Source organism: Lineus longissimus, chromosome 5 (assembly GCF_910592395.1).
Source record: "Lineus longissimus chromosome 5, tnLinLong1.2, whole genome shotgun sequence".
NCBI lineage: Eukaryota > Metazoa > Nemertea > Pilidiophora > Heteronemertea > Lineidae > Lineus > Lineus longissimus.
Genome location: NC_088312.1, coordinates 4,959,844 through 4,977,498, shown reverse-complemented (window position 1 = coordinate 4,977,498; position 17,655 = coordinate 4,959,844). Strand labels below are relative to the sequence as shown.

The 17,655-nt window shown below is 39.8% G+C and overlaps 3 protein-coding genes across 4 annotated transcripts in view; 1 reads left to right on the top strand and 2 right to left on the bottom strand.

Moving 5' to 3' along the window:
* LOC135487483 (phospholipase D1-like) overlaps positions 1-17,260 on the top strand; it is a 78,140-nt gene extending 60,880 nt beyond the window's left edge. The window contains exons 12-22 of the mRNA XM_064771180.1: positions 7,835-7,913; positions 8,320-8,649; positions 8,743-8,858; positions 9,124-9,278; positions 9,550-9,782; positions 9,978-10,088; positions 10,254-10,506; positions 10,745-10,812; positions 10,930-11,147; positions 11,445-11,571; positions 11,893-17,260. Coding sequence (XP_064627250.1) covers positions 7,835-7,913; positions 8,320-8,649; positions 8,743-8,858; positions 9,124-9,278; positions 9,550-9,782; positions 9,978-10,088; positions 10,254-10,506; positions 10,745-10,812; positions 10,930-11,147; positions 11,445-11,571; positions 11,893-12,117 — 1,915 coding nt within the window. The 3' untranslated portion in view covers positions 12,118-17,260. The remainder of the gene's footprint in view (positions 1-7,834; positions 7,914-8,319; positions 8,650-8,742; positions 8,859-9,123; positions 9,279-9,549; positions 9,783-9,977; positions 10,089-10,253; positions 10,507-10,744; positions 10,813-10,929; positions 11,148-11,444; positions 11,572-11,892) is intronic.
* On the bottom strand, positions 2-3,948 carry LOC135487487 (uncharacterized). Of its 2 annotated transcripts, none has more exons than XM_064771187.1 (3): positions 3,711-3,948; positions 1,613-1,697; positions 2-1,114 (listed from the first exon to the last, which is right to left on the bottom strand). In XM_064771187.1, exons 1-3 carry the CDS (start codon positions 3,730-3,732, stop codon positions 637-639), a joined length of 585 nt encoding a protein of 194 aa, XP_064627257.1. In that variant the 5' UTR covers positions 3,733-3,948; the 3' UTR covers positions 2-636. The 2 variants fall into 2 exon arrangements, with proteins under 2 accessions (XP_064627257.1, XP_064627258.1); XM_064771188.1 differs by lacking the exon at positions 3,711-3,948 and adding an exon at positions 2,200-2,365.
* Positions 4,491-6,638, bottom strand: LOC135487655 (uncharacterized). Its single transcript, XM_064771685.1, has 3 exons — positions 6,271-6,638; positions 5,724-5,802; positions 4,491-5,508 (listed from the first exon to the last, which is right to left on the bottom strand). Exons 1-3 carry the CDS (start codon positions 6,356-6,358, stop codon positions 4,491-4,493), a joined length of 1,185 nt encoding a protein of 394 aa, XP_064627755.1. The 5' UTR covers positions 6,359-6,638.
* Positions 17,261-17,655: the final 395 nt, after the last annotated feature.

Here is a 17,655-nt window from a genome sequence, read left to right as displayed (position 1 = left end):
TTTATCATACTTGTCATAAAACTGTATATAGAAAAGCATAGAACATAATTTTGTCAGCTATTGTATTATGATTATCAACTACAGGTATAAACAATGTTCCTTAATTGTCTCCATGAAATATCTTGGATTAAAACCCTATTGCTACTTTGTATAAAAAAGTCAGAATTCTCATTATGAAAAGGCATTCCAAGATACCATTCTTGAAGGGTGGAACACAACAGCAGTATTGCAGTGCTGCCACCACCTTTTCTGGTTGAAACCAAGACAAGCATACGCATTTTCAATCTTCACCATCACAAAATCATCCATGTCATTTGCTCAATCACAAAAATCCAATCTGTGTTTCTAATAATGTACAAAACTACACATATAAGGCAGTATCATTAGATTTCAGTAGCATAAAGCAGTTCAGTCCTTGCGCTGTTTTCACAGGCATCAGATTCCTTCAGTATGTCTTAGATAGGTTTACAGATAAGCCCACATCTATGCCTGTGAAAAGAAGGTGAGGTATCAAGCAGTTTCATGCAACAACCCACCCGCTGTTCTCTTTGATGTTCAGTTGATTTCAGCGCAAGGTTACACTCTGTAGCAGTGTCTTCAAATATTTCATCAGCACCATCAGTTTCTGAAATGTCATTACACAAGTGCTTTGGGAGGCAGTGGTGGCCTTTTAAAACTCTTATTCACAACAGAGTACGGAGCCTCAACATTGGCCTTCACAGTCACATCACTATATGCAGAGTCAGGATTTTGTTTCGCAACTGTGTCTGCAGAGTCGGGGTTCGGTTGCACTTCCGAATATACAGTTTCTGGATTCACTCTTACTTCACTATACACAACACTTGGCGTCTCCTGTCTAATGTAGCTGCCATTTTGCCCTCCCATATTGTTCGATTCGATTTGCACATCAGCGTAAACTGTACCGCCTGTCCTTGTCGTCATTCCTGTAGAATTTGGTACACCCATGGGTTCATACAATATGTTATCCACCATCCCATCATCTCTTTCTGAAGGTACCTGCGTAATGTCATGGTCTGCTTGAACATACGTGTAGTCTTCCTTTGTTTTAGACTTCTGGGTGGGCAATTTACTGGCTTCTAAGCAAGTGCATTTTCTGGAAATCAAGAGCTTTGGTAGTTAAGATGACGTGCTAAGAGATTATATATCTGGGCTGTGACATTGGGTATGAAATGAAAAGGAAAAGGAAATTCTTATATAGAACTTTTATACTGTGCAACTGTGCTGTCTCAAAGCGCTTTACATTCGTTTCAGAGTGTAATCCAGAAACCTTTTGTAGAAACCAAGGAGCGCTTCTCTTTGCAATTTCTGGCCAGTTGAAAGTGCACTGACCAAGCCTCAAAGCCACAACCTTCCAATCACAAGTGGAAAGCTCTTCCACTGTGCTACCAGGCTACCCATGACCCAATGGACAGTGTTGAAAACTAATAGGTTAATCGCCTTGAGTGTTCAGCTGATCAGAACCCTCATGTGATAGAGAGGACAACTCTCTCTGTCGGCAGAAGTTTCCTCGTGATAGTTTCCTCCCCATTACTGTACAAATAGAAGAATGTGTTAAGCTTAACATTTTCTGGCCAAGAGAAGTCCTACTTACTTTCGACAACAAATGTACGCCACCACGACTAAAACCACAATCGCCACAGCACCGACCACACCAACGCTCAGGCCGATTATGAGTGCTGCAACGAGAAAAAAGAATAAGGATAAGAATTTCAGTAACACATTCAATTGATATTACGAGGACTTCATTGTTCCCAGCTAGAAACTAGCTTTTTGTGGCGTCAAGATCTTGCACCTTGATGAAGAAGGCGAACCATTCAACAAAGACTGCATAGAAGTTTCCATTGAGAGGCCTACCTAAGAAGAATGTGATGATGCCTGTCGTCGGCCTACTCTGATGACGGAGATGGTTATGCATTCCAGGTGCAATTTCAGTCTTCACAATCTTGACACACATGGCCCGGAGGTCACATGAACCAATGGCTTCCTCCAGCTGAAAAGTTCAGACTTTTGGACGAGGCGGGGTTGGGTGAACCTTCGCAGGTGGCATCTCAGCCACTTTCCTGTGTCCTCAAAGGTGGGCTACTGAGAGAATATTTTTGCTTTTCAATGCTTTCAGGCTTTACCTTGGTCAAGACTAGACCACATCATATGAAGCCAACTTATTTTGTATTAACTTACCAATCCGTTCTTCCATTTTTCGTGATCGATCAGGTTCCTATCGTATAGGTTTGTGTGTGCATGTGCCATGTGTCATGGTCCTTGTGTCAAGCCACACTGATATAGTAAAGCATTGACTAATACATGCCCCATTAGATTACATGGCTTGATTGTATTGGGCCGGCATTGTGGGGCATGGATCTATTCTTTTCTTTGTGCAGTAATGTCCCAAGTTGGTTGTGACTCAGGGAGAAATACTTCCTTGTTTAACTAATAAATATTCATTAGGCGAATATTCTAAATATTGATCAATATTATCTTCTGATTTGTCATCTGTCAGGTTAAGAATGCTGTTGCACAATTTGTGATGTCTGGGAATTTGCCCATCCTTCCTTATTTATCAGTAAATTTGAGCAGCAATGAATTCTCAGAAATTACAGTAAAAAATTCAAACAAAATGGGATGAATAAAGGAAAAGTTCGTCCAATTGTAAAGAAAAAAAACTTGGCCCTGCCCTTGGTATTATTGACCAAACATTTTTAGAAGTTCAGTTGAGTGAACGTAATTCAGTGAATTGTTTTTTACAATGAAGGAACTGTTCCTTAAACGTGTTTTTAAGGGCTTTAGTCTTTAAGAGTAATGATATTTAAAAAACTATAGCTACATTTATTACTTCAACCCTTGCGTATTAGGTATATGTGTTACATTATCAGAAGATGGGGGGGGGCATTTATTCTAATAAAATAAACAGGATTAACTTTCAGTTTCATATCAATTTAGTGAGCAAACTTTCCAATGAATATATAAAGAACACTAGTGATTGAACCAAAATGGAGGGTTAACATATCTGCGCAAATAATTATTTACTAACTGCGACTGTGATGATTTATTCTTGTAATCTTATCATGTTGACCATTTTATTATGGAAAGGGTAAACATGATATTGCACACCAACCTGTAGATTATTGGGGTCAATGGAACATTGATATTCTCAGGGATATCATGTATCATGTTAGATTACTATACCTGTGTATTGAATGTGGGGTCAATTGTTTAAGTCATAAGAAACGAAAGTTAGACTAAATATTTCAAAGAATTTCGCCCTTGTGAAAATATCATACTAGTATGATTAATTTTGGGATGGGGTCTTTTGACAGAAGACATTAACCTCAGTTATCTAAAGAATCTGATTATTGGATATAAAATAGTGATGTCCATGAAATGCAAAGTTTGTCCTACTCCTCCCATTGTCCCTTTGCTGTCAACTATGATCAGAAGTAACATCCCTTTTAGCAGGAGCTGGACTCAGTGATCATACTGTGATGTGGTGTTATTTGCTCTCTGGGAGGTAAAGGGGGGGTTGTAAATCTGTATCAGAGGATACAGACATGCACTTGTCATGACTGTACAAGAAAGTAGTGCATAATTTCTTACCTGAATGAGTTGTAGGCCTTGAGGGAATTTGTCATCCCTCAAGCTTTAAAAAATGACCACAGTCACCATGTGGTTGATGTAAGAATTCTGATACTCACCATCATTATTCTCATCAGCCATCCTTTTCGGGATTGTTCCACAGAAAACTCCAGTTTATCTATAGCAGTCCATGTCACTGGGCAGGTAAAAGTGGGAGACCACTTCAGGTGTGAGTGCTCCAATTCTCATTCACATAGTACCGGTGATTCATTTCAACTAGACAACATCTGCATGCACAAATACTGTACATATCATCATTAATGTATGGCTGGTTTGACGCCAGTTATCATGGACATAATGTAAATCGGAATGCTGCATTCATTTGACTAATTCATGCTTGACAATCTATTTGCATGATTTGGCCTTGGGCATTGTCGAAGGTTGATAGTCGAAAAGTGGGAATTTTCAAAATCTCTTTTCAAAAGGGTTCTTCATAATCCAATCCTTTGGTATTTGAAAGGAAATGTAGCATTTACTGAGTCATCTAGGTCTAATTTGCATCAAGTCAGAATTGCATAAGCGAGCTTGCACAGCTTTATCCCATATTATAATAACTATAGGTCAATAGGTCACAAGTGGCTGGCAGAGACAGGGGCCAGTGGGGGGGGGGGATAGTAAGGTAAACAAGTATATCTTGTTAATTTTATTCTTTATTCAATATACATTATACTTTAATTTGCAAATGGCTATTACTTAATCAACAGTAATATCCCCCTCATCACAAATGTTGACACAATCGGAGATATGATTGTAAATATCCTCCGAGCTTGAGTCTCCATTCCAAACGGTCCCACATTCTTGTAGATCAGATTGGACAGGTTCTTCTGCCCCACCCATTTTCATGTAGTATCCATTTGTGTCAACAGGTAGCGCAAGATCCCCTCCTCAACTCTGCCCATGGTAGCATATCCGCTTGTGTCAGTAGGGAGTACAAGATCCCCCTCCTCACCTCTGCCCATGGTAGCATATCCGCTTGTGTCAGTAGGTAGTACAAGATCCCCCTCCTCAACTCTGATCATGGTAGCATATCCGCTTGTGTCAGTAGGTAGTGCAAGATCCCCCTCTTCGGTGCCACCCATTGTTGCGTAGTGTCCATCTGTGTCAGCAGGTAGCACAAAATCCCTATCCTCCGCCCCGCCCATTGTCGTGTATCCGTCTGTGTCAGTAGGGAGTGCAAGATCCCCCTCTTCCACTCCGCCCATTGTCTCATAGTCTCCATCTGTGTCAACATGTAGCACTAAATCACCCTCTATATAATAATCTGCAATCTCCATCAAATCATTCTCATGCACCCCAACAAACTCTCCCAAGTCCAGTGCATCCTCGTAATGAAGAACACCATTCCCTGGGCTTCCCTCTGGTGTGTCCTCATATGCTGGATTCTCAAACCCAGACGACTCTCTCGACTTTCGCTTCTCCCCTGATGACCTCTTCCTGAACATATTGACATCCAGTGACAGGCGTTTCGCACCCCCAGACTTCTCAACAGAAACACATCTGCTTCCAGTTCCTCCAGATTCCTCTTTACTTTCCAAAGGAGTTGACTCCTGCTTGCTTTGCCCTGACCCTCGCCTGCTTTCCTTTTCCTTTAGTCTTATCCCAGCAAACAGAGGATTTTCAAACCCGTCGCCAGTAAAGCTTCCCCTGTTTTGCTCCTGGACCCCGAAATTCCCTCTTGTGTATCCTGGCACTGAATCAGTGTCTGTCTCTCCAAAGCTACCCGAAAGAAAGATGGTGCTGTATGAAACCGATTCCTTTGGATTGGTTTCTATGGAATTCTCCGTGTCTGGAGTCACAGGCTGTTCATCTACTTCAATGTCATCTGTTTGCGGCTGTGATTGTGTCTCTTTTCGCCACCTTGAAGGAAAGTCGTAGAAAAGGAAATCGAGTATGTGCCAGTAACATATTTGAAGGATTCAAAATCACCACAGCTTAGCTGATTCAAAAGTAGATGTGATGGTTCACACAAAGTCTAGATCTGTTAAGCCTTGTTCGTGTTGAGGTATTACCTTGAGCAAGTCTGTAGCCCTTTATGCAGAAAGAAGATTACTATTTGGGATTTTTGTGCTTACCTTTTTCGCCATAAAACAAAGAGTGCACCAGCAATGAGACCAACAACCAGTATCATAGAGAACGCTATGATGATGGTACCTGTAAGAGAGAATAAATATAATATGAGACTCTTCTATATATTATCATGTTCTCAAGACTTTTAGTAGCCTAGATATCACAGTCAAAAACACAGTCTGCACAGCCCTGACTTTTGTCTCAGAAAAGAATGCTTATTGTCAGAACCCTTCATACTCAAGCGCCATTGAATGTGTACCTTGGCCTTCTCTCAATGTGATTGCAACCTGAAGAGATCCCCTCTATAAATCAATGGAAATACTCAGTGGAATCTCTACTCAGGATGCTCTTGGGACCGACAAATGCTGTCGCTGATAGGGTGGCATGATGATTACAGAGATCACGCTGTATGGAAACAACCCACATGGCACCAAAACCACTGTCCCTAATTGGGAAGATGTCCTGCTAAGAGAAGCGTATGATAGGGGAGGTTCTCCTCTATCCTTATCAAGGCTATAGGACTTCATCCTTGAGACCTGGTGCACGACCTACCAGTTGTTGAAAGCCCTCTGTTTTCTAACTGTGCTGCTGTGTATTGGGTTGTTGTCGTTGTGACTGCACGTCTAGTAGTTGTTGCCATTCCTGGTACGGTCAGTATAGTTTGTGATGGCACTCTCTCTGTTGTCAGTTGTGGTGAGTATGATACTGGTGCCACGGAAGACTGTGATGTTGGTGATGTCCTCGGACTGACATGATATGAACATTTCCAAGTGATACCTCCTGAAAGTTAGGGATGATAGAAATGAAAAATGCAAGATGTCTTGGAAGCAGTGGTGCACATACATCCCTACATACTATGAGTTGTTTCATACCCCTACATGCTACATGTATGCCTGTCCTTTCTCTCAGGCCATTTACTCAACCAGTGCCTGAACCGATTTCGTAGAGCAGGTGGCCCTCATGAGCAGTGCAGTAGAGCAGCCATCTGATTTCTCCTTAAACCTCTGCCAAGTTGTATCCTTACAGATGATAGGCTCTAGTGTGAATTTCAACTATCGGAGAACAAAATAATATGTTCTCTGAACAGCAACCACATTAGGATTCCTGGTCTCAAATAGCTCACCTGCTCTGTCACTGAATACCCTTATCCTCAAAGATGACTGATCCCCAAGTGTCAAGGGGAAGAGGGCCGAGTCAACCTCAATTGTTAAGTCATGGGTCAAATTATCCATCGGTGGGTAAAAGCACTTGGTCCTACCATCCGGGGAGCACGACTCCGGTAGGCAAAGCTGCAGTTCAAATGGGGCACCATCCTTGATGAATTTCACCCAGTGCAGTGCAGAACAGTCCTTGCCATTTGTGAGTTCTGTTATGTCATTATTTATGATGATTCTCTCAATGGGACTTTGAGTGGCTTTGGTTGTGCAAGCACAAAAGTAATTTTGGTTGGTGTCATGGAGTATGGGTCGCTGGATCAGCAGGAAAGCGTCTCCGATCTCATCATAGGTTCTGTTGGCACACATGGGAAATTCTGGTAAGGTAGCAGCATCATTGAAAAACAATTCATGACTACTCAAAATCACTAGAATCCAGCTGAAGAAGTGTATCCGAGAGCACCCTCCCATAATGAGTATCATAAGCGTATCAGCAGAAAATAAATTGTCTTCACATCGTGTCCACTGGTCCGAAATGTTGAAGTGTTTCTTAAACTAAACAAGAGCAGTATCAATTGGACTGGCTCAGTGGAAGACTTGAGGAGAAAACTTCTTGTTTGAAAGTTGAAAAGGTTACCAACATGTATTGCCAATAGCCCGATTATCAACTGATCTTGTTATGCTCTGTCCATATCGTTTTAGTAGTAAGCCTAGGGATTAAGACGAGGACATATCTTTATCATGACTCTATATCTTTATGCCATAATGATTTGATAAAAAGGAAAGTTGACTTCATGAGAGGTGTTCAGTCAGATTTGGGCAGAAAAGATAAGAAACTGAGAGGATGAATCAGATTTTTCATTTTCAGATGTGAATTTGTGACAATTTAGAATGGTGCTTATCAGTTGTGGTAGTTGTAAAAGGCATATTATTCTAATCTACATGCATCATTTTCCCTTCAGTTTGACCGACCTCGGATCTGTAAGTGTATCAAGGTCAGACCAGAACAGCAATCGCAGAGGCAGTCGCCAGGAAGCCAAAGTAAGAGTGCTATCAAATAAAAGTGTGTGTGATAGAGGAGGAGTATAGGAGTAGGAGTTAGAGGGCTGCATCAAGAAAAGCTTATAAAAAGTGCTTTTGAACAATCTGGTCAAAATCCTTGGACAGTGTCTGTTGTTATTGATAAATCTTATGGGAATTGTGGTACACTTGAAACCTGTGATCATGTGAACTGGGGATTTTGGCTGATTGCATAAAATGTCGATAAAGGAGATAATGGCTGTACAACTATGAGCTAGTTCAGATGTAAGGAATGCATACACATGATTGGTTTCCTTTAAGAAATTTGAAGATACAAGGGGACAGTCCGCACATTGACCATTCAACAGTCTGGTGTATAAACTTTACATCTCTTGGTTGTACAGTTTCACCTCTTCATCCTCCGCAGGTGGTGATCAGCGATGCTTCTGATTTCGAAGATATTATCCTGCGACATCACAATGTGCCAAAGGCTGTTCCACCAGAAGTCATTATCGAAGATGCCAGTATAGGACATGGCAGTGGAGACAGCGAGGGTTTTGATGTCACAGATGATAATGCCTCATTGCCGATGGGGCCATTGCCGACGACACGTCAAACGGAACTTGAGCGCCAGTCATGTTTCCTTCACCTGGAAACAATACCAGAAGCGGAGGTGACGCAGCTCACTCAAATCGCTGCCTCAAGAGCTAGTGATCCGACGAAGCCTTCAACTCCTAAACCAAGTAGGAGAAGATTTGTAAGTTTCAATATCTGGGATGCTGAGCAAGCCTTTTAGGATAAGGTTGCAATCCCCCACAATGATGTTATTTCCTTCCTTTTAACACTTCAGGCTGAGATGACCGGAAAACTGATGAAAACAATTCACAGTTTGCCACAGCAACGAAGGAAATCAACACAATTCAGTGGTGGCAATGTGAACTTGGATGACATTGTGGTCGATGACGGGTAAGAGGTTCATATCAAAGAAATATTGTTAGAGATACTGCTGGGACAGCACTTATGATTACAGGGTCATTTTAAAGATAGTGCAGGTGCAACAGCTATAGATCCAAAAGTATGGACAAATAGTTTGTAGAACTAGGTTGGATATTTTCTATTACATCCAATAACTGCCTTCTAATGGGACCCCTGTATTAAAAAAAAGCATGGTACTGCTTGTCATTTTAACGTCATCACCAGCGAGTAATCGATATGAAAATTGTTATTTCAGTGATGGTGCTATGTCCCAACTGAAAGTGACCTACTACAGCAAGGAAATGGCCTCCCTCACATTGGGTCTCCATGGTTCTCCAAAGATGTGGGTTGGAAAAGACTACACAAACTTCATTGTCAAAGATTTCGTTGATTTGGATATGCCTTTGGAGGGTAAAGGAATAATTCAAAGATTTTGTTGTGCAGTGTTTGTAATGCTTTCAGCTGATGTAAACTCATTCTTTGTGAGGTTGTTGCTTACCTGGTTTTGATCTAAGCAATCAAGTAAGCCACAAAATCTTTCTTTGAAACAGTGCCAGCATAGCCACGCAATGTTACATTGCATGTAATAAACTTTTAGTCATGTTTGCTGTCCAATTTTGCCTTGTACTGACATACTTGACCAAAAAAGAAGGTGAACATTTACACTTTTATCCTGTTTCAGATTTCATTGACCGGAACACAGTCCCACGCATGCCGTGGCATGACATTGGTGCAGTGGTCTACGGGAAGGCAGCACGGGATGTTGCCAGACACTTTATCCAGAGATGGAACTTTACCAAGTTGACCAAAATGAAGGAGAATATCGAGTACCCTCTGCTCATCCCAAAGACTTATGATCAAATAACTGCCATCCCACAGACCATATTGGACATCACAACATGCTGTAACTGTCAGGTGAGTTTCCTCATCAAGTTTAACCTGTTTATTAGGTTAAGTCAAACATCTTAAGGCCTTACTCCTTCCTATTCAGCATCATTTAGACCTTTCTCGACATTTGCAATTCACGCATAAGGCCTTTGTTTGTGGGCCTCTGTCCCTTTAGCATAACCTTTTTGACCTGATACTGGTATTCTGCTCCTTCTTCCACAGGTGCTAAGGAGTGCTGATGCTTGGTCTGCCGGCATCAAACACAAAGAACATTCCATCATGAATGCTTACATCCATTGTATAGAGAATGCAAAGCATTTCATCTACATTGAAGTAAGTGATATTCGGTTTGTGTATACTTTAATAGTACTGGAACACAGCGGGTAAAGATATCACTATCGGTACCTGAAAAAAACAAATAATTCAGTGGTAAGAAGGAAACCATTGTCAGGGGAAACAAACTTTTCCTTGCCAGTTCATTCTTGCCTTTACTTTCAGAACCAATTCTTCATTACCATGATAGACTCTAACAAAGTCACCAATGGCATTGCTCAAGCCCTGTATGACAGAATATGCAAAGCCCACAAAAACGGGCAGAAGTTCCGAGTCTATGTGATAATGCCACTGTTGCCCGCTTTCGAAGGAGAGGTGGGGACTGCACGTGGTCATTCCATCCAGGCCATCACACATTGGAACTACCAGTCAATGTGTAGAGGAGGCAAGTCCCTGGTGGAGAGATTGGCCCAAGCTGGTAAGTGAGGAGCTGAACATTTAGTACTATTTCTCTGTAGGCATGTGAATATTTCCGGTTTTACAGCATGTCACTTATCCACAGCCTGATTGCTCTCTGAATTGCTTGACATTGGTGATGACCACCACGAGACCATACAGGAAGTTCTTCAATGATCTGCTGGGTGTGAATTATCTTTTAGGTCAGGGAGTATGATAGTCCTTCTCTGTGTAATGCCTTCGTAATGCTTTGTTTTCAGTTGGTGACCCTACAGAGTATATCTCCTTCTACGGTTTGAGGACATATGATGAGTTAAACGGACAACTAGTAAGTTGCAAATTTTATTGTTCCAACCTTACCCTAGCATCTTAACTTGCGTTAATGCAAGCTCATTCTGGAAACTTGAAAGTATTGCTCTTAAAACTATGACTATTTTGTTTTCAGGTGACTGAATTAATCTACGTGCACAGCAAGATGATGATAGTGGATGACAGGACTGTGATTATCGGCTCGGCGAACATCAATGATCGGTCAATGCTTGGAGAGCGCGATAGTGAGATGGCAATAGTTTTCGAAGATAAGGAGACATACCGGACACACTTCAATGGAGTCGAGTTCCGAGCGGGAAAATTTGCGTCGACACTCAGAATGATGTTGATGAAGTAAGCAAGTTTTATTTCTTATTTGACTGAAATTTAATATTTGGAAAAATTTTCAATAATGACATAGATGGCATTTTGTCTTCTTCTTATACTCAAGTGCGGTCAGTATATTGACCGTTTGGCCTCGGAGGGGGAGTCCATGAAAAGGTAGTCATGTTTCTCACTTGATGGAGTCTTCCTGAGTAGGTTTGCTGAAATTCGCTACGCACAATTACTGGCTTGTATGATAAAAAACTTAGTTAAGACTATGCAAACTAAATTGACAAAGCCAATGTGTTTTCACACCTTCTTCACCAGAGAACATCTTGGACTTCTGAGCCTGCTTACCAACAACTCCATCGATGTGTCCGACCCTGTCTGTGATGAGTTCTATAAGAACACCTGGATCAAACATGCAGCCAAGAACACCAACATCTTTGAGAAGGTAATGACTTAAGTTCTCATTGTAAATTAAGTGGAGATCTGCTTAGATTGTGGTATGTCAGTGACAGATGCCAGGTCAAAGAAAAGACGACGGCTATCCAAGTGGACAGTAAATTGAGATTTGGACTCCTGTCTCTGGATAGGATGAAGTCACTCTGCAAATAAACCAAACTTACCCCCAATGTAGTGTCACAAAAAACACCCACGAAGCCCAGAGGATGTAAAACTCCTTAGATATCAGCTACTCCAGGCAAGAGTGAATGCAGAAAAGGAAGACAAAGAACTGTTCATAAGGGTTCATCTTTCTTTTTTCCTTTTCCAGGTATTCAAATGCATTCCAACGGATGAAGTCTGCTCCTTTGCCCAGCTGAGCAACTACCAGAAGCAGACACCACTTTGCCAAACAAACCAGAAAGAAGCCAGGAGAAAACTACACGACATTCAGGGACGCATCATCCTGTTTCCGCTCATGTTCCTCTGCCAAGAGAACCTGGTACCGCCAACTGGCAGCAAGGAATCATTGATGCCATATTACATATGGACATAGTTTAGGTTTTGGTGAAAGGCAGTTTTTACCTCTCGAGTGTGCAGTTTTTATCTCCGGATTGATTGCAGATTTTCAGTTTGATGTGTCTGGTTATAGGAGGTATTCGACTCCAGCGCACTCTCAGAACTAGATCTGTTGTTGACTTCACTCCGTCTGGCCATTTTTAACTCGCTAATCCATAGTTCTTGGAGTAGATCACAGGTGTATGAAAGCACCAGAATAGTAGCGATTGACCAGCCCAGAATGATTGACACATACAACTTTAAAATTTGTATTTTCATGTGCCTGGTGTAATGGAAATCTCTGTTGGCAGAGAGAAAACCACTTCAACCATGGTGCATTACATGTTGGTGTGATAAAGTTACAGATGTACTCTCAATTACTGGTGTTGCATACAGTTTAGAGCATGAAACTATTCTCTGTGCTACTTAGATGGCAGCACTGGAAGCATGAGAGATTCTGCATGGATCAAGTCTGAGGTTCACGTTTCTGCATGATATGACAAAGACTCTCACTTGCTGTTTGCCAACAACTTTAAAAACTCATGGAATGATTGTTGGCCAAAGTTAGGACAATAAGTTTATAATCAAGGTCACAATCTCCTAGGATATTGCATGCATTAGTGAAAACATTCATGGCCGCCTTCCTATTAAAGCATTGCACATTTACATGAATTCGTGCCAAGTAAAATACAAATTATCAAATCTGTGCCAGTCAGTTACCAGCTTAATCTTTTATAACTCGCTTCGTACTTTGTAGTCTTCGAGCATTTGCATAAAGCAATAAACAGCTGGTTAACTTTGATATACATGTATATTCGAAGGCAGGAGAGAGAAATGTGCAGCAATAAATTCAAGTCTCTCAGTTGAACTTGAGAATCATAATATTCCAATCTGCTTATATTGGCAATGAAGAATATTTAGTATGTATTTTGAACAAAAGATGTATATTATATTGTCTCAATGAGCATACATTGTACATTTGTAACCTTAGATTGTAAATTTTGTATGAACGTATTTATTGCAGATATACCAGGGGGATACAGCAAAAGCAAAGTGCAAGTTTTTTTTCGTTGAACTTGAGGCCAGAATAGAAACACTGTTTTCAAAAACCTCATATGTCACATTTGTTAAAATCAGTCCTTTGAATCTGCCCTGTTCTGAAAATGATCCCATATTTTGCCATCTTCCAATGCAAAAAGTAACATTCATTGCATATCATTTGTTCCGAATAGAACAATTTCAGCCAAAGTCTCAATTTTTACAAATCTTTTAAAAAACATTTCATTGTGACATATCAGGTTTTAGTTCTCAGTGCTTTTATTTTCTGTTTGGTTTTTTTCAGTTGAAGTTTCTGTTATTATTTTGAGAACGTTGCTGCCTGTTTTCTTCCAGATGTCCTGATGATAGTGTCATCTGTTACATTTGATGCCCAGATGCAAATTTCAGGGAGCCAGATGCCTTAAAGGGGGACTATAGGCGGGACTAGGTGGGCCAAAGTTAGTGGACTTCATGTGACTAATATGTACAGTAAAGGAACTGGGTCATGTTTTGTTAAACGATGAATATATTCCTGCTGCAGGTATGAATAGTTTCGATATACTATCCAATAGGAGAGACCTCTATTGGCGATCTCATACAGCTTAATTCTGGCTGTTCAGCTGGTGCCTATAAGCCCCCTTTAACTGTATAAGTGGGCTCTATGGAATATTTTTACAGAACTGGTAGCTTACAAGAGATTAGAACTGAACTGAGCTCCCCGCATTGAGCTATTGGAGTATGATCTGTCTAAATGAGGCCAGTGTAAGATGCTGTATTAAAGATAGGAGCAACATGTTAAATGTTTTAGATGCTTCTGAACTATAAATAAGGATCTGGTTACTCAATTTAATGGATCTCTTAGCTATACAACGTATGTGATAGTATATTTGTGTAATGGTGTGTCTCAAGTGCCAGTTGTCTTCTCAATATGTACTGTAGCATGTGCAAGACAAGATCTATGCAAAGCTCATCAGAAACCTTGTCTATCAGGCCGGACTCAGGATTTCTTGGATTGCCATAAGTCAAGAATAGTGCTAAAGAAAAAACTCACATAAGTTTTTCGAATCCAGACTGGTATAGTTTCACATTTTGATATGTAGTAGATGTATTATTTCCATTTGCGAGAATAGTAGCACATTTTGGCCTGTTGGATTAAATTATTCAATGTACCCAACGGTCTGTGATCAACTTCGAATCAATTTGATTTGAATCATATTCAAATTTAACTATCTTACATTTTGGCCAGTAATAAATTTACCAAATTTATTATATACTTCATATAAGTCCCTCCAATAGGAAATTTATTGTCAGTATATTTATACATCACAATATTGTATACTTATAAGTTTGATAATATATTTACTTGATGCATTGGGGTAGAATATGGTATTTTTTATCACCGATATTGACCAAAGCCGTAATCACAATGAGTTAAGTGTTGCGCCTGATGGATTTGCTGGTCCTTGATGTCGGCGGTGAAAGGAGGAGACTTTAGGACTGATATTCACCGCCGATAAGTCGGCATGAAGCTTTAAGTCTCTCCAACAGATCCACTTAAGTTTGTTTTGAAGAACCATTTTAGTTCATAGAATCTTTGCCTATAGAAAGAAACAAATTCAAGATTTTCATCCGAGAATCAAATTCTGACCCATTAGTATGAAAGCCAGCACTATAAACCAATGTTGAAAATAGCATATCTTACCCCATGATAATTTATTTAACAAATAAAAAACAACGCATGTGATATATTTTTGTAGGATATCAATAATATCTGATTATATATTGAATGCATGATTCGAAGGACTGAAACTCATTTCATGCGATTCTGCACAACTGATAGATTATGGTAACCCAACCCTTCCTAACACTTGGTAGTAAAACAACATGACTCATCTCTCAAGCCCTATTTGGAATAATGATTGTTTCATCATTATTAAGCTGTTAATAAATTATGACCAGCATATTTGACTGCATCACTTTGATTAAGGCAGGTCAAGTACTTTCGACATACAAGTTGTGTGGTCAATTATTATGTTAATTTTCATTAATACAGCTGCATATTTGGATGTTTTTTAATTTTTATTAGTATGATCAGTAGATGTGGTATCAGTTGCTGTCCAATAGGTTTGACCTCCCTCATCATTTTTGGTTTGTTAAATTTTTGTATAAAAATGTCACTCAAGGGGAGACCACCATTGAATATGTTTGTACCAGACCATTGAATTTGTGCTAGTTGAGACATTGTTGTAATTGGCCGACCTTATATCGTTTGTTTTCATTTTTGTGTAAGAATCAATGTTTCAGTACACTGGTTGTTAACACCCAATTAAGGGGTCAGTGAGAGTACGTCATGTAGACTACATGTATAACCAAGTACTAAAAAAAGACTCGTCTTTTTTTATTCTTGCCAGTATTTGTTTAGGCAAAAGTGCAAATGAGTCTGCCTGCATTAACCAGTTGCAGCTGATGGAACGAGCCCCAAATGCATATTTGAATTTTTTGCCAATCTTAAGATTATACCCTAGTGTGCACGCTCCATATGTTGCACTATTAGGGTGCAGCTTCACTAAGAATGGTTTTACCGGGTGTTGACAACTTTTGTATAGAAAACTGTTGTTATTCGCAAAATCCACGGAAATGAAACGCCAGCGAAAATGTTCTGCTTTCATTAACAGTTGGTCATGTTTTGGTTTTGTTATGTTGTCAGCCCATTTAAGGGGTCAGTGAAAGAGATAACAAAAAGAACAGTTCATTGTCCCTTTAACATTGTGAACAAATGGCATGTCCATAATTTTAAAGGGATAATGGAATTAAAAACAATGATGGATTGTGCCCCAGATGCATATTTGAATAATTTGCCAAACTCAGGATAGCTTCTTGATTTCATGTACACATTGAATATTTTGCATAGAGCTATCCTACATTTGGTCTTGTGGGAATTGACAACTTAACAAACCACTTATGATTATAAAAGGAGAGGGTATAGGCAGGAGCCAGGTTGGCCAGAGTTAGGTTACATAAAGCTGCTGATAGGACTTCTTACTTTTCCTCAATATATTGGCATTAGTCACACTCGTATCGGGAATATTCTGATGGCTAAGTCAGACCAAGTTCACTTACAGTGCATGATAGTCGTAGGGAGCCCCTTAGCTCCTGCCAATACTCCCCCTTTAATAATCAAGTAATGCAGTGTGACATTCTCAAGTAGTTTCTCCTTGATTTTCAATTACAAGTTTTCGAGAGTGAATTTATATGTACATGTACATGTACTTGTACTGTAACTGTGATAATTATTGTACAATAACCTGTGGTTTTAATCTGTGTGGTAATTTCTAGCAATGCTTGAAATGTGAATTGATGCTGTCAGGCAGTGTCTTCATTTCAGAATGGCTTACTTCATTTTCTGTTACTGAACCGATAACACTTGATACTAGTATTGGCTTAAAGTTTCTTTTTCTTTTTTACCATGTCAGAATCATTTTGTTAACTAATTGGTCATACCATTTCTAAAGCTCAAGATTTCAGAGCGAGGTCATTTCATCTTTTCATTAACAATCTCAACTCAAAGCGATAGTATCAGTATCTTAATGGGTGTGAATATCACTTAAACTGCTCAGAGTGCCATCTATATATAGGATTGTTACTATTCTCTTCACATTCCCATGCCATTCACCCTACCTCTATGTACAGTCCTTCTTTAATATCTTATTTAGATTTAGTGAATCTATAATTTTACCATAGTTTGTATTTATAAAAGGGTTAATAGATTTAGATTTTCTTGGTTTATCTGCTGACCAGTTTTAAACTCACCAACCTCTTTCAATTTTTGTGAAAGGTAGGAAATGACCATTCAATTGACGAAGTTTATAGTCTTTAATAAAAAGCTTCGCTATCAAGATCTCAGTAATGCTGGCAGCAGCTGATGTTACATTTCCTTCGTTCTTGCGATGGGATTCTTACTTACAAGTTCACTCTTAAATAATTACTTGGTCCAACAGCCAATGATGGTCGTGTTTTTGTTTGAATCTGAATCTGAATCTGATGAATGAATTGAGAATGAAAAAGCTCAATTAGTTTCAATTTACAATTAAACTAAATGATATTGCCAAGATACGTTGTTGTTATTTCTTTCTTGTTTCATTTCGCTGTGTTCATTTCCCTTGGGACAGAAATATCCTATTCATATCCCTTTTTGCTGGGCAAAAAGAAATGCAATGTATGAAGCCGAAATTGGCTCTGTCCAGCCTGTAGCTGACCACATACAATCTTAAAAGTGAACACTTTTGTGTCTATGCATACCTCATGGACGTTTTGACCCACAGGTCTTTTAAATGACCACGTTGAAACAGCTTGATTGTTTAATTATCTTGTATATACCAGACCAGTGGATAAAAAATGACTGATTCTGTCAAATCACCTGGTGCATAATTCAATCATTATCATATGGAATATTCTCTGTCCAGTTTGTGCAAGCCTACAGGCCCCTAGGCTGGCTGAC